Here is a 20,685-nt window from a genome sequence, read left to right on the forward strand (position 1 = left end):
CTTGAGCTCCACAAGGCCTGAAAGAGGTGCCCGAGTGAGCAAACTCCCTCGCGTGAGCCAGTGTACAACAGTAACCCTTTAGGAAAAGAAGCAGCAATCTCTTCAGAAACTTCTGGTAGTAGAGTTTCAGACTTGGATAAACAACATTCTCATTAATTTTTCTTTTTATCATAAAATAATATCCTCGAGGCAGGCGTTGACCTTGTGTTTCTTCTTCCCTTTCAATCCTTGGCACATCTAGGTGGCACAGGGTGCTTTTGAAGGGGATCCTGACCAACGGGCTGGCCTCGGTGTACGAGCTGGACTACGGCAAGCATGAGCTGGTCAACGTGCAGAAAGTGCAGCCCCTAGTGGACGTGTTCCGGAAGCTGCCGTTCCAAGCAGTGCCAGCTCAGCTGGCAGGTAATTCCTGAGGAATCTGAGCTCACTCCCCAACACTCTTTATATTGTCACATTATCCTGGGTACGTAGGGAGGACAGAATCATTGGCCTGTGGAGGCGATTTTTTTTTTTTCACAAAAAAATGGTCTTCCTGACCAAGAAGGAAATAATTTTTCATGCTCTCACAGTCGTCATGCCCTCCAGCTCTACCCACTGTTTCTGCTTTTCCACACTCCCTGCTAGCTCTGGTTTCAGGGATACATTTATTTCCAAAGCTGTAATCTCAGGACAGGTATGGTAATGCAGCCTGCTGTTTTCGGGTAGCGTTTCCCCCTATTTTGGGGGGTGTTTTGATAATGATTTTTTAAAGATTATTTATTTATTTATTTGTTTGTTTGTTTATTTATTTATTTTTAGAGAGGGAAGGGAGGGAGAAAGAGAGAGAGAGAAACATCAGTGTGCGGTTGCTGGGGGCCGTGGCCTGCAACCCAGGCATGTACCCTGACTGGGAATCAAACCTGCGGCGCTCAATCCACTGAGCTATGCCAGCCAGGGCGTGATAATGATTTTTTAATAGCTACAAACTATTCTGTTTGATCAGTATTTCCCTATTGTTGCCTGTTTAGGTTGTTTATACTTTGACTGTAGCATTAAGAAACAACCTTGCCACTGTGTATATGAGCCAAAACAAATGAAAACAGTGAAACAACCTGAATAACCAATGGGAGGAGAACACTGCACAGTTAAATATTTCATAATTTACTGCATAAGTTATAAAGCATCTACATAATGGATTCCTACAGTTATAAAACATTTCTGGGTCTAGAATATGACCGCTGTTGTGGCCAAGGGAGTCTCCAGTTGCGTTGCAGCCCACTGCACGCACGTGTGTGGTCTCACCAATCCACACGAGCCTGCTGACTGCCATTAAAATCTAAGGAGCTAACTCAATAGGTGTACAGCGGTACTGATTTGTGGTATCGTGTAATGAGGTTTCTGTCTTGTCTTTTGTGAAAGCGGTCCAGGGGTTTGTGGTTCCTCTGTGTGTACTCTACCCGGAGGTAGATGAAGCTCCACCTAGAGGCCTGTCAGCATCCACGGAGGTCGTGGGGGCTGAGGGGCCGAGGGGACAGACAGACACTCAGGCCGGCCGGGGCCCTCTCTGCCCCGCTGTGCTGGGGCACGGGGGCTGTGGGCCCGTGATGCCGCACTGACTCCCGCCCCACTTACCACGCCCACCGAGCACAGTGGCAGAAGTGACATGATCTCAGCAATGGAAGCAACTCTATATATAGATTATTCTTGTAGTTATTGACCAACTTTCATTAGAGAGAGATATTTTGCCTTGTTTTTGAAGTGTTTGCTGATTTCTTTGTGTCTACTAGAATTCAGAGGACACTCCCACTGTAGTTGGACATAAACCAAAAATGTCACTTCACACATGGCTGGCTACCATTGATCTGCTTTGAACTCAAACCTCTAAATGGTTTCCTCAGATTTTATAGTTACATGTTTTTCATTTTTACTTGTTAGGGTTTGTATTTTGTTAACAACTGGTGGTGTTAAACGTGACAATTGAACTGCCCAGCGAAGGGGTCTCTGTGGAGCACGAAGCACCGTGGCTGCAGCTTCTGGTGCCTGCTGAGTGCGAGGGGCTCTCCCAGCTGTGCCACTTGTTGCAGTTCTCCCGCAGCAGGAGGGTTGGGTTCTGGAAGTGTTGGGAAACAGCAGCTTAGGAACTATTCTAGGCCTCTCTTGCGGAAAATGCTTAATAATCAGAGTTTAGCCCACCCACTATATTGACAGCAGGTCGTTTTAAATTATATGTGAAACTCCCAGGCCTTTACCACTATGGGGCATACGTTATAGTTTATCTAATTTAGTATATGTGGTCTTCACTTGTTAGTTTAATAGTATTTCTTGGAAAATACATATTGTCTCAATTTTGTTTTAAAATCTGATTTAAAATTCTCTAAATTGAGCTCTCGAGTTTAAAAGTTAGAAATGCATGGGACCTGGAATTCATCTGGCCCAGCCAGTTTATTCTATAGGTAAACCAAGGCCCAAGAAACAGACCGATGCGCCTGAGACCAGCCCACTCGACAAGAACGAGCTGGAATTGTGACTGCATCTCCAGGCGTTCAGTCCAGGGCTTTGGCCATGACTTTGTATATCCTGATTTTGAAAAATTATATATTAATCTTTTTTACTATATTTGCTTCATCAGAAAAAAATCTACAAGTAAGAAAAATGTCATTGATATTTTATTCCCTCTATTTATCTCCGTTATCAGTTTAAATCTGCATGTATTTTATATAGGGAAATGGGCAGTAGTTACAGAACTTCATTTTATGTAGCATTAAATCTCACAACTGTGTCTGTAGGTAAAGGTTGACAGAGGTAACCCCATTTAGAATAGAACAACTGTAAGCTGGACTGCTTCCAGATCGTCCCGCCACTGTTTCTCAGTTAGGCAAGTCTAACCTTGTGTGTTTAGACCACTGTGGAATCGACTAAGTAGTCTTCCACCATTAAGGATCAAAGACAGGCTCGTTTGACCCCTCCCTGCTCTGCTCTTCCTCCTAGGAGTAAAGTGCAGCCAGTGGTCCGAAGAGGCTTCGATGGTGTTTCGAAATCATGTGGAGAAGAAACCTCTGGTGGCGCTGGTGCAGACGGTTACAGAAAATGCTAACCCTTGGGACCAGAAAGTAGTGGTCTATTTAGTGGACACCTCGTTGCCGGACACGGATGTCTGGATTCATGATTTTATGTCAGAATATCTGGTAGAGCTTTCAAAAGTTAAATAACCACTGCTTTTGAGACCTCGACAACTAATTCAGATTTTCTAGCAATAACAAAATGTAGTAGGCTTAAAAAAAACCTTATCTCTGCTACATGGCTCTGACTGCTGTGGGGACTAAAAAGAGTATGTTATGGTTGATGAAAAATATTTATAAGTTGTGTTTAACAGAGTTGACTTTTCCAGGAGAATCGTACTTGAATTATTACTATAACATTAGAATAAACATGTTTATCAATGTAAAAACCGGCTGCCTCATCATTTCTAGGCTTTGAAGACGATGATCTGAAGACGAAGAGTTTCCCTCTCTGTTCATGCTGTCTTCCTTGTGGTGCTGGGTTCTTTTCCGGGTAGACCGAGCATTTCATGACTTAACTCCACCCTGGTGTGTAGTGCTGTGTCCCAGAGTCGCCAGACCGTGGGGAGACTATCCCGAGCCTTTAGCACATCGGCATTGCTGGTGGTGCTGCGGGGGAGCAGCCAGGCAGACCAACGTGCCTCTCCCCCGAAATCTTGAGCGGCTTCTCACTGCCCAGGGAATCGAGACTGAAGGCCCAGGCCTTCTGCAGCCTCCCCGCTGAACCTCATTGTCCAGCATTCCCTCTACCGGGCACACTGGCCCTTTATCCAGTCCCTGAACGCCACGCACATGCATCCAGGATTACTGGTATTCTCAAGGCATTGCTAGAGTTGGACAATTCCCAGATTGTAAATACTCCCTCCATTGCTGAGTCCCAGCTAACAGTGTGACATCACCGAATGTGGAGTTGGAAGGAGATGCGCCCAAGTGGCTCTCGCAAGCCTGCGCTGCAGACTCCAGTGCACCACTGTCTTCATCCTCCACAACAGGCACATATGATGGTGCGTTCTTGCTAATGGGTGGGCAGGATGAATTGACAGAGGGATACGGTGGAGGCCTTAGCAGAGGCCTAAAGATGAGGGAGGGAAACCCTAGACTAAGAGTGGAGCAATGGGACAAAAGAAAAAATATTAAAGGCTTTTTGAAGTTTTTGGTTAGAATTATTAGAATTTACACCTTGGATATAGAAGATAAGAAAAAGGAGGTATCACAGACTGATGCTGATAGTTCTGGCCAAGATGGAGGCGTAGGTGGATACACTTCATTTCTACACACAATCAAAAAAGAAGGGAATGACCAATTTAAAAACAAAAAAATAACCAGAATATCCAGGAAATCAAACTGTATGGAAGTCCAACAAGCAAGGAGTTGAAGGAGAAACATTCATCCAGACTGGTGCACCAAGACAAAGAGACATGGCCCAAATGAAAGAATAGATCAAAACCTCAAAGAAAGAACTAAGCCACAAGGAGACAGCCAACCTGTCGGATGCAGAGATCACACTGGTGATCAGGACACTCACAGAAGTGGTTGAGTATGGCCACAAAATTAAGGAAGAAGAGAAGGTTATACAAAATACTTGAAGTCATTTGCTTATTTTTGTGTGATAAAATTTAGGAAAAGTGAGAATACAAAGCAGTTAAGTACTAGATGTTTTTCATGTAAAAAGGTTAAAATTATCTTTCTAGCTTTTTAGAACTTATATTTAATATAATTAAAGTGACTCAAAATTCAGGAATGCTTATGGCAGTGATTTAAGTAATTATTAATGATAAAGAATGTTTGGAATAAATGTTTAAGTGAAATAAAGTAAATGTTTTTTTTACAATGTTTTCTTTTCCTAAAAAAATAAACAAAAATTTTGAATTGTCTACAGAGAAGGAAAAGTTCATTTCTGTTTTACTGACTTTAGAAGTATTTCCATTACTTTTTAAAATAAAGAAATTAATTATGCTGTTGATGTAACTGGAAAAACTAATCTAGTGCTAGCACATTCGACACACAAATGAAACCTGACCTCTACCTCACACCATATTCAAAAGTCAGTTCCAGGTGGATTGAAGTCCAAGCAGGAGAGGCTAATGCACTGTAGCAAGCTAAGACAGGAAAACACCTTATAACCGGGAGTAGGAGAAAAGTCTTGCATAGGACACACAGTGCTAACACTAAAGGAAAAGTTGAGAGACAAGACTGTATTAAAGTGAAGAACACTCGTTGAAAGACATTATTATGAAGGCAAAGCAGAGTGGAGGAATGTATTGGGTTGGCCAAAAAGTCTGCATGGTTTTTTTCATAAAATAAAAGATTTTCACCAATAATTTTATGGATTTGGATATTTGGAGTATGTCAGCTAACTCCTGTGCGGTATAACATTGATTGTTCTCAATGTCTCGATTTGATTGCTGTCAAATTCAACTGACCATAGCACCATCCAGCAAGAAATCTTCAGCACAAAACTTCGCAAGCCACTTTTGACATGTTTGATCAATCACAGCACCTTCTCCATACACTGCACAAATCTTTTTTTGTGTTTCAGTTGTGTTTTTACCTTTCTTGAAACAACAAAGCATAATATGCCAAAATGTTGCCTATTTTTAATAGCTTTGATATTAAAATGGCTACCCCCAAATACACCAATTTTGATAAATTTTTTAAATGCATGCTGATGTGACAGCTGCCATATAAAATCTAACAAAATTGTCTCAAATGACATTAAAGACAACTATGCACTATGAGAGCCATCTTACAGAAAAAAACCCAAATGAACATTTTGGCTAACCCAGTATATACTGTACAGTATTTACAGGTGTGAGTATGTGAAACCGATTTTATTGTATTATTATTTATTAACTATTGTATTACTTGCCATACAAACACCTTGTAAACCTACTTTCCCCTCACCTTGTATATATGTCGTGGGAAAATACACTGAATATTTCCAATAAAGACAAGACTATCCAGAAGCAAAATGGGCAATACATTTGAACTAGCATTTCACAAAAGAGAAAATCCAGCTACCCAATTAACACAAAAAGGTGCTCAACCCAGGAGAACATGGGTGTGCAAATTCAAACCTCAATGAGATACCGCAACTCATGTGCCAGAAATGGGGGAAATGTATCCATTTTTTGTTCAACTGTTGCTGATGTGCGCACTTACGCAGGAGGCTTCCAGTAAACAGTTCGCAGCAGCACTATTGTAATCGATAAACCCACAAACGACCTACATGTCCATGAGTAAGAGGGACGCTTAAAACCTGTGGTACACAATGGGAACCTCTACAGCCAGGAGAGGAAACTGTAGCCACACGAAACAGCACATTAATTTCACAACATAGAATTGAGCAAATGAAGACAAACGTGGAGAGAAGAGACACGCAAAGGAAACGATGCCCTTGGGAGCCAAGAACGTGACCATCTTTCCGAGGGCCCAAGCTGCCTTCTGGGCTCGCTGGCGATGTGTGTTCCTGCCCGAGTGCTGGTCACGCCCGACAGGTGTTCTCACGGACAGACATGCCTGAACCCGAGTACCTGCGATGTATGCACTTGAAGTTAGATTCCACAACAAATGGGTTTAAAGTTAAAATGTCTGAAATGTCAGACCATTTATTTTTAAACATTATGGTACCTACCCCTTGAAAAGAGTATTCTTTTACAGCTTTAAGGGTTTTGTAGTGTAGAAATACATTCTAGTGGAAAACAAGATTTTTTTTAAAAAAATGAGTGGTTCTCATTAGTAACTATACCCCGGAATTAAAAAGAGCTGATATTATTTATTCCTACTAGAAACTTCCCCATAATAATCCAGGGAGCTCTTGGCTTCTCTCCATACAAATAGTTTTTTATGAGCCATTTAAAAACTTAAAACACTTGAAGTTTGTTTGGGTTTAAGTGATTTGTTCTGGAAAACATATTATTAATCTTTTAAGAAAGTGGGACTTCTTCTGTTCTTTACGTCCTTATTGGACACCCCAGCCTCTCAACATAGAGACAGTGCCCCTCATCCTTACTAAAGCTTGGGTTACACCAGACCTCGCTGGGCTGCGGCTGGGACGGAGGGATCCTTGCTTTAATCACAGGAGGTAAGGGTGCAGCAGCTGCTGGGCTGGCTCGGCACCATCCGAGAACCTTCCCAACCCCTCCGGGATGATAGTCATTCGCCCACCATTTTCCAGGTAACTCTACCAGTGCTTAACTCCTCCAGGTGCAAGTGGGGAACCCGAGACTGGGGCGACCTGCACCCACTTGTCCGTAGCATCCAGCTTCTGAGTGGCCCGGCCCCTGCCCCTGCCCCGCGCAGCCCGCCGCGGGTGTCGCTCGCGGGCCGGCCGGGACCACGCGCTGAGCCCCGGCGCCCCCGAGCGGAGGGAGAGGGCGGCAGGCGGGGCGGGGCGCGGCTCGGTGACAGCGGGAGCCGGGCCCGCCCCTGGCTGCCACCCCCGGAGCCCACAGCGCCCGCCTGCCCGCGGCCACACAGGAGCTCGTCCAGCCCCAAGCTCCGCTCGCACGCCCGCCCGCGCCCGCGCCCGCGCCCGCCCCGCGGCTCCACGGCCCGGTAAGCCCCCCACCCGCCCAGGGGTCCCCCACGCGCTCGCGGGGCTCCCTGCCCCCGCGCTGGGGCGCCAGCCATATCTGGGCAAAATATTCAGCTGTCGCCGCCGCCGCCAAGAGGGACTGAGCGTGGCTCCCTCTATAAATAGCTGCCTCCCCGGGTTGCCTCCGGGCTCACGAGCCTGGGTGTCGGGGTTCGGAGCGCGACGCTCCGTCCGCATCGCTCGCCTTCGCTGGGCGCGTGTGGCTCCGGCCAGGGCCCCTCCTCTCTGGACCTCAGCGCCAGCCGCGTCTTTAACCGGAGAGAGGAGCTGCGCCGGGGCGGGGGCCGGGGGCCGGGCCGGGGCCTCCCCTGCGGGGCTCCAGAGTGGTGGCGCTCCGCGCCCGGCTGCCCCGCGGGGGTCAGGTGCCTGCCCGAGCCCGCACGGATACGAGGCCGCCCCTCCCTCTCCAAGAGTTCGGCGGTGGGAGTGGAGGCGTCCGTGCTTGGGCGGGAGAGGAACCAGGGTTCGGGCTGCGTCTGTTTGTGGAAGGAAAAGTTTCCCAAACTGCGGGAGATGAAGAGGTGTCAGGTGCCACGGTACATGGCTTTTGCGCGGAGGTGGAACCGGAAGGTGCCTGGAGACAGAAGCCTCCCGGTTGTTGCCAACTCACAGGGCGGCCTTGCCAAGCCGTCTTGCTTCTCTGAGACTCAGTTTCCCCGCGTGTAGGGCCGGAGTTTGTTCCCAGGATGAAGCCAGGAGCCAGAGCCTTGAGAGCAGCAGGGTACGCTCTTGACCACTGGCTGGCCTCCTACCTGTTCACCGGCTCCCAGCCCGGGACACTGGGGGCACCGCCGTGCATATCCGGAGGGGTTGCGGAAACCGGAGACTTTGGTGGTCCCTCTGACGGTGGGATTCTGGGACCTACCAGGACCCTTGGAATAGCCTGGGCCGTACCCTCACGGGAGGCGCGCCCCGCGGCAATTATGGTATCATGCCTGGTCGCAGCATCACTTTCGCAAAGCAGCCTGTGACTCAAACAGCCTTAGACCCAAAGAACTGGGCAGGGCCAGAGGCTCCAGTGCAGCTGCTCCCGGGCCTCTGCTTCTCCCAAACAATGATCATGATGTAGCCTTCGAGGAGTGCGGGCACACCCCACAATCCCTACCCTTTCTGCTACTCCCTACCCTGCACTCGGCCTCCACCTTTGCCCTCTCACACTCTGGACATGACCTGGCCCAGGCTTTTCTGCACCCCAATCACAGAGCCAGTGCCTAGCTCAAGTTCTGAGCCCTCAGCGGAAGCACCGCCAAACTCTCCAGCTAGAATTCTCCCAGTGGTGACAGCCATTTTGTTCTCCAGAAGGGCTGCAGAGCCCCCTGCTCAAGGTCACAGGCCGCTGGGAGCGCCAGGAGGTCTGCAGTCCGTACCAGCCTTTCTCATATCTTTCCTGACCCCTCCTGGTGCTGAGGCAGGTGTGAGGGGTTGGTGAGCCCCGGCCAGTGCCTCCACTTCTTTGACCCGCTGCTGTCCAGGACTCTCCCGTGCTCAGAGACCAGAGCACCTCATCCTGAAGTTTCATTTTGGTTTCTACTTTACTTTCTCTTATATATTTTTTCTAATGGCATCTCAAAGCCCCACGGATAGAACTAAGGGGAAACGGAGACAAATAGTAACGTTCTCATCGATTCCAGCCGCAAACAAACAGGCAGAGAGGGAAAGCAGAGGAACGCTGTGACTTCAGTGAATTAATTCTCTTTAACAAGCCAGCCTTTCAATTCTTTGTTTCAGACTCTCTTGGCCCTTGAGTTCCTCCCAACCTAAGTGGAAAGCCAGTGTCCTCTGAAAATAGCCTCCGCCCACCTTATCAGGGTCTCACACCTTCTCGCTCCTCCAGGGCAGGGCTGCTTCCCACAGCTCAGCAAAAGCACACACACAGGAGTCAGGAGGCAGCGGCAGCCCTGAGTGAGAACGGTGGGCTTGCCTGACCGGGAGGAGGTCAGGGCGCCTGGCTCCAGCTCCGGCTCTGCCACCCACTCAGAGTGACCGTGAGCAAGATGGTCTCTTGTGGCCCTGAAATCAAAAGGGCTTGGGGTTTCCTGGAAGACGTTCCAGCATGAGAAAAGTTCAGTGCCAGGAATAAAATCTGGGGGAGCCCACTCAGTGAAGAAGAGGGAAAGAGTGGGAGAAAGTGGCTTCCCAAGAGCCAGGGCAGGAGAGAGGCTGGCAGCGCCAGTTGCTGCATGAAGACAGAGGGGCTGAGGACTGTGGAGGGGCCACCAGGACTGGCAGGGCATCCTGGGTGACATTGGCCAGGGCATTGCAGAGGGTTCAAAACTAGGATTTGCTGCTGCCTCACTGGGGCCAGTGAGCGTCCCCCCCCCACCCCCCACACCACCGTCCATCTGAGCCTCAGTGTTTTCCTCTGTGCTTTGGGATAATAAAAGCACCCCTTTTGTAGGGGTTGCTGTGGGGATTAAGGGTGATGATGCGGGAAAAGCCCGCAGCCCTGAAATGATACTGTTAGTGTTACTGAGGGGAAGAGGCAGCAGCTAATGGGAGCTGAAGAAATGGAGACAGCCTGTGACTCGAAAAGCTTGGATGAGCAAGGAAGAGAGAGGGGAGGTATCAGGAAACGGAGACAGGGCACAGAGGTGGGGCGGGTGTTCCGGGGATGAGCTGTGTGGGCAGCGGCAGAGAAGGACGGGGAGAGGGGAAGAGGGTGAAGAGAGAGTCTGAGGCGGTGTGCATGGGAAGGCTGAGGACCTTCCTTAATATCCCGCTGAATGTCAACGGGCCCCAGAACCGCATTCCTCTAGAATCAGGCTGAGCAAAGAAAGGGTAAAACGAGGCCAGTCCCGGCTCAGATTTCTGTGTCCCCTTGGCAGACGTCAGTATCTGCAAAGGAGGCTGGTGATGGGCCACGAAGGGTAGTTTGGCTCTGCCCAGGGGCCTCGTGACCTTGGCTGGCTCACTGCTGAGATGACATCATCTATCGATGGCTCCTGCTGAGCCCAGCCGTAATGGCCCTTTCCAGTCAATGTTTGGACTTTCCGGTCTTGCTAATGGACTCGCCAGGCTGCCAGCGTTTCTAAAGAGGCTGGTTCACTTTCTGCGTAAAGCCAGAACACCAAACAGATCAATTATTTGGCTGCAAGGAGCCATTATCCGGTTAGAGCCACAAACCTGTTCTTAAGGAAAAACATGAATCAGATAGCATAACTCTGGGGCCATTTTCTCTCTTTTGTTGGGTTTTGTAAAATCCTCCTCTGTTAATTACTCTAGGACCTGACTCTCTTTGTTCTTGATGGCAATGAAAGAATGAACTCGTCGGGGTCGCCTAGGACACATCTGGGAGGTTTTCTTTGATGTTAGGAGGTGCTGGGTCCTTGTCTGGTCTAAAAAACTGAACTAATGTGAGCATTTCTTCTGTTCCTCCTTTTTTTTAACGTCCTCTTGTTTTTTTCCTCAAAGAAAAACAGATTTGTGAAAGGCTGGACGTGATGGTGTATGGGGAGGAAAGTGGGAAGGAGAGGGAGGCCAGAGGGAGTCTCTGTGCTTCTCAAGGTCCTGAGCCCAAGCCACTAGTCACCCGGGGACTCCTAGGGCGGTGACCACAGGGCCATTCCTGGAGACGATGCTGGTGGGTGGCGAGCTGTGGCCGCTGCGGTGTTCACTCTCCTTGCCCAAGGGAACAGGGGAAGCAGAAGTGCCCCGTGGCCTCGCTCAGCCTCCCTTCATGGACTTTTCTCTCCCGCCTGCGCTTGAACGCCGATGCCACCCTCAACCCCATTCTCTCTCACCCCCGCCCTCCTGCTATCCCACTCGCTCCTACTGCACCCAGCACCCCTACAAACTGACAACGCCCAGGTCCACGGGTCCAGGCAGGACCGCTCCCCTCCTGTGACTCCTGCCGATCGGACAACGCCAACAGCGCATCCCAAGGGCACTTCACAACCAACAGGCCCAGACTCAGGTTCTCCATCACCCAGTCCTCCTCTGGTGCCCTCCACCCTGGTCAACGGTAGCACCACTCACCCAGGCACCGGGCCAGAATGCCCCCTTCCCTTTGCCACCCCACTCATTTGGCCGGGAGTCCTGCCGGTCTACCTTCCATACTATCTCTTCGGTTCGTTCCCATCCCCACGCTCACCACCCCAATCCATTAGTTTGCTGTCTCTCTCCAGAGCTACTGTCAGAGCCTCTTTAAAGTCTGTCTGCCTCACGTCTTTTCTTCTGTGCTGCTGACCAAGGATCTTGGGGAGACATAGACGTGACTGTGTAGTTCCTCTCCCTCGAGGGACTCCCCATTTCCTACCAGACTCCTTAGCACTGAACACAAGGACCTTCAGAGACCTGTCCCCAAGCCACCTCTCCAGAACCATCTCTCAGCGCTCCCGTGGATTCCCGTCATGGGCAAGCAAGCATACACACCTCGGGCCCCTCTGCCTCTGCCCCTGCTGTGCCTTCCGCCTGGGATGCTGCTCTCTGGCTCTGAGCACGGTGCACGTGTAATTACCCTTTAAAGCAAAGCTCTCATTGCCTCACCTAAGCTCCCACTGCCCCCTGAATGGACACGGTTCGAGAAATGGCTTGGGCCTGCCTCTGCAAGGGTCAGGTCCCGCAGCAGTGGGTTATTTCCACCATCTTCTACCTTCCTTCTTTCTTTGCCTTCTGGAGAAATTTAGGTCCAGACAGGGCTTTACAGTCCAACGCCCACTTCCTGTCCAGCGTAGAACCTCCCCTGAGCACCAGCACTCCGGGCGCCTCGGTCCAGTTGCCTTTCTCCGTGCACACGGCCTATGACTCTGTGGGCAGGGGATGAGTGCCTGGCCCGTGCCGGGGTGGGAGCACCCCGGTGCCTGCCACTTCCTCCATGCAAACCCAGGGAGACTGAAAAAGTCAGACTGGCTGGCACCATTGCATGCATTTGTTTATGGTTTTCTACTGCATTCCTCTTACACCATTAAAAGGGGGTGAGATGGCTTTAAATAAACGTGCACAGGCAACTTAACTGGTAAAAACAGAAATTTGGAAGAGAGAGGGCTGAAAACTTGAAAATTGGGGTCATGAGACTCTAAGAATCTTATGGAAAGTAAGGCTGCTTGCTCCAGAAAAGGGAATACACCCATACACCCACCAGTTTGCACATCGTGTTGGAGGACGTGCGGCTCCCCACTGAGGGCCGCTCAGAAGTCCAGTTATGAGTGCCCCCAGCACAGAACAAGGTCGGGGCACGGCGCCACCAACCTGGCCGAAGACGGCAACTGTGTTCGGACCTCAGACCAGCTCTGAGATGAATCAGGACAGCCAAGGGGAAGGGGAGATGAGATGAACTGGAGGACACTTCATGTCTGATAGAAAAGAACAACAGTTTTTCAGGAAGGAAAAATGCTCTCTCAGCCCCTAATTCCGTGAGTGTACTGTCATGATGAGACTGGGTGGAGGGCAGTGCAAAGCGGAGCCAGACCGTTGGCACCCTTGCTTTGGCCCCTGTGCTTGCACTGATGCAGCGGAGGTGGCACCGGTACTTTGGGGACGGACGCCTTGTTGACCTAGAGTGGGGGGAGAGTCCGCTGAGAACCCCCAGATCTTTCACGTGGCTGCTCAGCCCATCCTGTGCTCTGTGGGGTTGGCTTGTCAGGCTGGTGCCTCGTGGGACTGACCAGGGCAGGCGGTAGCAAACCCCGCACCCTGAACCGCGTGGTCCTTTATCTCATTTCCTCTGCACAGCACCCCTGGAGAGGTGCCTGTTGTGCCCTCACTTTACAAATGAATCCACGAGACGCTAAGTGACGTGCCCAAGGCTGCCAAGCCAGTCAGAGCTGGGGCAGGGCTTTTAGCCCAGGTCTGCAGGACCCCGGTCCAAGCTGTCACCCGTTACCAGGCCGACCCAACAGGAGGCTCATCTGTCTGCAAAGTGGAGCTGATGCCCCCTGCCTTGTCTCCGCTCTGAGGGAAGTAGACGAAGAGGCAATGTACGTGGCATCACCCCAGGGACTTCTCTGTGAGTCTTATCCTTTCAGTTTAACTGTAAGCTTCCTGGGGACTCTTTCCTTCATATCTGGTTCTCCTACAAAAACCAGCACCGCACAAAGCAGGTCCTCAGTAGATGCTCACTCAGTGAATTAGGCTGTGGAAGCTGAGACTGGGGAGGCACAGCGAATGCTCGAGGTCGCACAGCAAGTCCTCAGCCAGAGTCAGGACTTGTAACCAGGTCCCCCGACTCCCTTCCTGGTTCTCCTTCTGCCATGGCATCAACAACAGCCCCAGCTTCCTAGAGAGCCCGGGACCAGAGATGCCAGCGGTGTGGAAGATGCTAGGGAGAAAAAGGAGCCTCCCGGGTGAGGCAAGGCCGAGCCGGGCCCTGGGGCTGTTGGGGTGTGTGTGCTGGGAGGAGGGCTGCGGGCCAGGCTGTAGGCTGTGCGGTTGTTGCCCGCACCCTTTTCTCAGAGGGACCCTGTCCTCAGTTATATGCTCCCTACAGGTGCTTTCTTGAAATTTTTAGTTTTATCTTTGGGCTTATATTTTTAAACGAAGCCTCATTGACAACGGACTATGCACCAGGGCTTGGAGACTTGGCCCACAGGAGGCCGCACCTCCTGCTGCCTCTTTGCCTCCTGGGGAGGGTTCCTAGACTCCAGCTGCCTCACCTCCTGACACCCCAGGTTCCACCAGCCTCTGCTTGCTCCCCACCCCTGCGCTGCTGCCCCTGGGGCCCTCTGCCCCCAGTGGATTCTGCTGCCAACTCTGCAGGGCCAGCCTCTTGTCCACCCCGATCCAGGCACCTAGTGTCCTGGCGCAGAGATTGCAAACGCTAGGATCACCTGTCCCCAGGTGCTGGGAAGCGGATGTGTCTGGCGCAACTGCCTGCCTCTCGCCCCCGGAGACCAAGGAGCAAGGCTGCACTCGCCAGTGAGGAGGCCGGGGGTGCTGTGTGGAGAGGCCACGCTCTGAGGACTTAGTACGACTTCGGACCGTGTGGAAGGGGGAGCGCCAGGCTGAAAACACAGCATAAGCACAGCCCAGGGGACTGAAGTTTCAGGGGTGCTCAGGGGTGAGTGGTCTGGGATGGCTTCAGACCCCAGGCTGGGGAGTTTGCTCTGTCGGTCTTAACGGGGACCGTTGAAGGTAGCTTTCAGCTCGGGAGCAACTTCGGAACAGATTTGCTGGGAGGAACTCATCTGGAGGCTGAGTTGAGTGTGGACGGGAAGGTAGGGGACCGGAGGCAGGGGGACTGGGAAGCGCTGCGAGAACATAGATTTCAAAAAAGCAAGCCCCGTGAAATGGGAGGAAGAGGACAGACACAAAGGGCATGAGAGAGGTAGGGTTCCAGTCGCAGACGGACACGAAGGGTGTAAGTCCATGTAGCTGCGGCCGGGACGGTGGGTGGGAAGTAGAGCAGGGGCTGCGGGAGGCTGCCGGGGGGGGGGGGGGGGGCTCCCAGGGGGGCTGCCAGGGATGGGAGGGGGGCAGCTGGTGCCTCATGGGGACAGAGTTTCAGCCAGGGAGGTGGCTGCACAACAATACGAGTGCAGCGAACACTACAGAAATTCACACTTAAAATGACTAAAATGATCAACTTTATGTTGTGTATATTTTACCATGATTTTTAAAAACTATAACATTCAAAAGCAATAAAGATTGAGAGTGACAGAGAAAGAGGGAGAGGGAGGATTGACGGCATGAGGACCTACCAGAGCTGGGGGGAGGGGGAGGGGGGAGTTCAGGCTGACCCCAGGTGTCTGGCCTGGGTGACTGATGGGTGGCAGGAGCGTCATCCCCCACCCGGGTGAGGAGATAGTGGTGGTGGCAGCGACTCTGGGTTGAGCACGGTGCGCCTGAGGGAGTCCAGGAGGCGTGCCCTGCAGGGAGCCTGAGCTGGAGAGAGACTGTCTGAGAGTCGTCAGCTTATCGCAGGCCACAGACCTCACGCGGGAGATAAGAGCCCCCAGGGGCGGGTGAGCAGTGAGCAGAGGGCAGAGCCCAGGGGACCAGATGGGCCGAGAAGATTCCATCATCAGGGAGACTGAGAAGGAGGGAAAGTGGCATGCTGACTCTCGCTCTCCTTTGGCTCTAAGGAGCAGGGACTCATCCAAGGTACCCGAGGGCTGGGAGGGGTGCGCCTCCTAAGGATTGTGGGAGCACAGCAGCCTCTTGGGGGGAGGGCAACCTAAGCCCCACAATCCCCGCCGGAGGGAGCAGAGACTGGGCTCCGCTGGAGACACGGCTGCCTCCTTGTCTCAGCTTCCACCTGTTCGCTCACCTCACCCCCAGCTTCCCTCACCACCTGCCCCATCCTCTCCCTGTGTCCCAGCTCCACGCTGTTGTGGGTTGAGCTGTATTCCCCAGAAGATACGCTTATAAATGCGACCTTACTTGGGAATAGGGTCTTTGCAGGTGATCAAGTTCAGATAAGGTCGTGAGGGCAGACCTTACTCCAGGATGACTGGCGTCTTTATATAAAGGGGACATTTGGACACAGACACGCACAGACCTGGGAGCCGTCCAGCTCAAGCCTGGGAGAACCAGACCGAGGAGACAGGCAGGGAGCAGGTCACTGACTGGAATCGGGCACCTGTTCTGCCCAGTCTGCTGGGGGGGACGGCAAGGTTACGGAGTGTGGCTGCCGCTCAGAGGTCCCCTGGAAGGAGGGCGGGGGACCAGCTCCCTCAGAAGGACCAGGGGACCTGCCAGGAAGACAGGGGCGCAGACTTCCATGCGGAGGGCTCACGGCGCATCCCTTTAGCCAACAGTTGGGGCTTCCGAAGGAGAAGGGACAAAGACAGGAGGAGATGGGGCGCGAAGAGGCAGCTCTGTGAATCAGCCTGTCTCTGCCCGGCGTGAAGTCGTTCGCTGTGGCTGAAATAAGAAGATGGTATAACTGGAAAATACGCACTTGAACTGGTGACTCAGCTCCTCCTGACCCCCGGGGAGTGTGCTCCATAAATCAAGAAGCTACTCCAGCACCTCCTCCCCAAGCGTTCCCACAGCGGCGGGTCCTGGAGACGCCTTTAGCAGAACTGACAGGCACCCCGTGGCGAGAGATTTAAAGGCATATTTGGTACTCCAAGAAGCTTCCTGATGGATGGCCTCAGCCCTTGACCCATTAATTTTTACTGCCTAACCTGCCTAGTTTTATTTCCTGGCACAGCTTGTAAATTTTGTTTTTCATATTTAGCAGCCGCAGCTTAAGGCTACTGAGAAGCAGGGTGGCCAGAGGTGCTTAGTGTAATCTACACTGCAGCTTTGAAAGACTTAGGTTTTAAATGTGTTTTAAATTTATTGAGCTGCCCTTTATTCTTCCCACCAACTCTTACTTGGGACCCAGTTTAGAAACCAGGCTACAGAGATGGTATTCTGCCGCCAGCCGCCATGCTGGGAGCCCCGGGAACCTCCTCATCCCCTCCCTCCCTCCCTCCCTCCCGGCCCCTCCCGCATCTGGGCCTCCCAGCCCTCCCAGAGCAGGTCACACTTTCCATTTTAAAGGGGAGTAAAGAAAGGATCCAAGAAGAGAAAGGACTTACCCAAAGTTCCAAGGACACTGGACCAAACCCCTAATGGGCTCACTCCCTGCGAACATGTCCACCGGGCACAGGGCTGGACACCGGGACATGCGGACAAGGAGGACACCGTCTACCCGAGGGAAAGGACAGTCGGATGGTGTGTGGGAGAGCGGGGCTGGGGACAGGTGGCGACCCCAGCAGCAGCCCCATAAGAAGAGCTCCCGTTTGTGCGCCTGCACCTACCACGCACCAGCCCCTGGCAGCGCACCTCATTTGCTTGTTGCCGTCGGACCCTCACAGCACCCTCGGGGGCGAGTGCTGTTACCCTCCCCCTGTGTAGGTGACAAAACCCTGTCCGGTGATTTTCAGCTTTTCACTCCCGCAGCTGAACCCTGTCTTCGAGGGAACTCTTACATGAAACCCCAAATAAACAAATAAGGTAAAACCGGGGGCAAGCCCCCCCCATTATCCTCTTCTTCTTAATATTCCCCCCACAAGGGCCCCAGAGGGGCTCCCTCAGAGCCCGAGATCTCCTTCCATGCAGTTTGAGGACCACGCATGTGATCCAGTTCTTGGAGGCTTCCAAGAGGCCTGGGTGACAGGCAGGATTGCCCGGTCCATCTCCGCTCATTTTGCAGAGGAGCAAACGGAGGCCCAGAGGCGGAAGCCCGGAGAGCGTGCCCTGGGGCGTCACCCCGCAGCTGTCACTCCAGCCCGAGGCAGAGGCGGAGACCGAGCGTGAAGTGGCCTCCCTGATAACACACGGTTTTCACCTCCCTCCCACCCTGTTTCTCCTCCCCACCTCCAGTTCCCCCACGTCACCCACCTCAGGGGGAGAGTCTTGCTTCAGAGAGACCATCCCTGGGAGCCAAGTGGATGAGTGTGGCTTGCAGCTGAAGTTTACCTTAGGAGTTCTGTATCCCGCTCAGCTTACTTACTGTCATGCCTCATCACTCTATAATATTCACGGGACACTTGACTTTAGAAATCCTCTGAAATGGGCCCTGACTGCTGTGGCTCCATTGGTTGAGCATTGTCCTGCACACTGAGAGGTCACAGGTTCGATTCCTGGTCGGGGCACAGGCTGGGTTGTGGGTTTGGTCCCCAGGTGAGGTATGTGCAAGAAATGGCATATCAACGTTCCTTTCTCTCCCTTTCTCCCTCTCTTCCCCTCTCTCTGGAATAATAAAAGAAAAAAATCAAATTCTCTGAAATTGGATTTTTGAGTTCAATAGCACTTTGGAGTGTGTGAGTGAACCATGAACTTTCTTGATCCTCAGGAAACTTAATGATTGCTCCCCCCAGGGTGGCCTCTCTGGAGGTGGCCCACCACCCAGCCCTGACCCTTCTTTGGTGGACTCCAGAGTTGCCACCTGCTTCTCCCTTCCTGCTCCCTCCCACTTCCTTTTCTCCAGCCTGGCTTTGACCTGGATTCCTTTCTCCCCGGCCGCCTCTTCTGGGCTCATCCCTCTTCCAGGGCCGTCCGTGCCTTTTCCCCAAGGGTTTCAGTGCAGAGCATCTAGGAAACGAGTCCGCGGGCAAAGACAACAAGCAGCGGAAGCTCCCAGGGTTGCAGACCTGTTCTAGCAGGTCCTGTCCCTGTGCCCCTTCTTGGGCAAGTCTGAGCAGCCCCCTCTTGTGACCCAGAGGTGAGCGGAAGGCTGTTTTCCCAACGTCATTTCCTGAGCTTCCAGTTCCAGGAACAGTTTTCTGAGAGACGTGGTCTCATGGTCCACAGGACGGGGACATTCTGCACGTAAGCTGTCCCTCTCGGGGACATCCGTGCGTGGGAGCAGCACCAGCGGCTCCGAGAAGCCCTGCAGTCCAGAGGCCTGTGGACCCTCCTGTGGCCCGAACCCTGTTGGAGCACCAGAAACGTGCTTTGCAGCCCATCTCAGAGACACTAATTGGGAGGTTCTGGAAGATTCTCAGCCCTCAATTAGTGTTTCTCTTGGCCCTGGGATGGAGACCTCTCCTGGCTCCATGTAGGAAAAGTCAAATGAGGTTATTCTCTGAGAGCCTTCAGGAGGATTTGTCCCATCGACACCAGAGCATTGTCCGCTGCTGGTGCTTTCTTTGCAAGTAAATAGAAATGAATGGGGGGGGGCATTTATGGTCTGAATGTTGCATTCTTGGGGTCTGGTCAAAGGATGACGTCAGGCCAAGACGAGCCATTCTTCAAGGAAACGATGGCACCGGGGTGTTCTGTGTTCGGGAAGCAAGTTCTTTCTCATCAAGCCAGCTGTCGCATGCCTGGGCCTCTACAGAAGTGCCCAATCATGTGCGAACTTACCTTAATGATGTGTACCTCTGCTTCCTGTACTAGAGGCTCTTTCTGGTAGCTTAGTGAACTTCAGTTTTAGGTTATTTCTAATTACTTTAATTATTTTAAATTGACAACGAATCCCACCCTTTTGATTGATTACTTGGTTTTCTTTTCCTCGATTTTGTTTCTCTCTGTCCTGGAAAATTCCATGAGTCATTTCACAGATGAGCCATGGGTTGTGTTTATTTGTTTGCATGTGTGTGTGTGGGGGGGTGTTCTGAAAACATATACTGCTGTGAAGAAGGTGATGCTGACTGTATGAGTTTGCCGGGGGGTGGGGTGGGGCGGGGCATAACAAAGTATCACAGGCAGAGCAGCTCAAACAACAGAAATCTATTGTCTCAAAGTTCTAGAGGCTAGAAGTTCAAGATCAAGGTATCAGCGGGGTTGGTTCCTTCTAAGGGCAGTGAGGCTCTGTCCCAGCCTCTCCCCCCGCTTCTGGCGGTTTGCCAGCGATCTTCAGTGTTCCTCAGCTTGTGGAAGCATCACCCTGGTCCCCGCCTTGGTCATCCCCACGTAGTATTCTTCCTGCACACATGTCTGTCCAAACTTCCTCTTTTCATAGGGACACCAGTCATGTCAGATCAGGGGCCCATCCTTCCCACCGTGATCTCGTCTAAACTTAACTAATTATATCTGCAAGGACCCTATTTCCAAGTAGTGTCCCATTCTTACTTGCAGTGTGGTACTGGGTCCCTGCAGTACTGGGGGGTTAGACCTTTAAATGTGATTTTGGAGGGGACCCAATTCTGTACAGCATCCCACAGCATTCAAGGAAGGCCGCAGGACCTGCCTCACCTTTCAGCTCCCTGTAGGTTGACGGTCACGTGGGAATAGGTTCCAATGCAGAGAGGCCAGCAGCTTCCACAGCAAGCTAACGTTCCTCTCCAAGTGGAGAAGGGCCCAGAATCCCCATTCAGGCTGTCTGACTGGGCCAGCACTGGCAGGTAGAGAACTGGAATCGGCTTCATTTCAGTGAAAAACTTCCTGCCGTGTGTGCAGCCCCGGGCTGGGCCCTGGAGAGAGTGGGGTGAAGCGAACCCAGACCCTGCCATGCACAAGCCGGGGGAGGCAGATGTGCCAGCCGTGTGGACGGGCGTGGACCCATTTCTGGGATGAGCTTGGCTTTGTGAGGCTCCACAGAGGAGGTTAATCACCGGTTGTTCATATTTCATGGCTGTGCCAATACAGTCAGTTATGATTCATTAAATCACATGCCCTCAGTTTTTTCTGGAATTAGTCCAACTTAGGGCAGTATTCCACTGTAGCGATTGCTCTCCT

At 51.9% G+C, this 20,685-nt stretch overlaps 2 protein-coding genes across 3 annotated transcripts in view; both read left to right on the forward strand.

Annotated features, from left to right (window-relative positions):
- TDRD7 (tudor domain containing 7) overlaps positions 1 to 3,427 on the forward strand; it is a 61,638-nt gene extending 58,211 nt beyond the window's left edge. For both annotated transcript variants that reach the window (XM_045840828.1, XM_045840829.1), the window contains 2 exons: positions 242 to 402; positions 2,968 to 3,427. In XM_045840828.1, coding sequence (XP_045696784.1) covers positions 242 to 402; positions 2,968 to 3,188 — 382 coding nt within the window. In that variant the 3' untranslated portion in view covers positions 3,189 to 3,427. The remainder of the gene's footprint in view (positions 1 to 241; positions 403 to 2,967) is intronic.
- Positions 3,428 to 7,471: 4,044 nt separating this feature from the next.
- Positions 7,472 to 20,685, forward strand: part of TMOD1 (tropomodulin 1) — a 73,263-nt gene continuing 60,049 nt past the window's right edge. Inside the window, exon 1 of the mRNA XM_045841036.1 lies at positions 7,472 to 7,595. The gene's annotated coding sequence lies outside the window, so the exon portion shown is untranslated. The remainder of the gene's footprint in view (positions 7,596 to 20,685) is intronic.

The sequence above is a fragment of the Phyllostomus hastatus genome, unplaced genomic scaffold (genome assembly GCF_019186645.2).
Source record: "Phyllostomus hastatus isolate PE091 unplaced genomic scaffold, TTU_PhHast_1.1 phas_contig_34, whole genome shotgun sequence".
Lineage (NCBI taxonomy): Eukaryota > Metazoa > Chordata > Mammalia > Chiroptera > Phyllostomidae > Phyllostomus > Phyllostomus hastatus.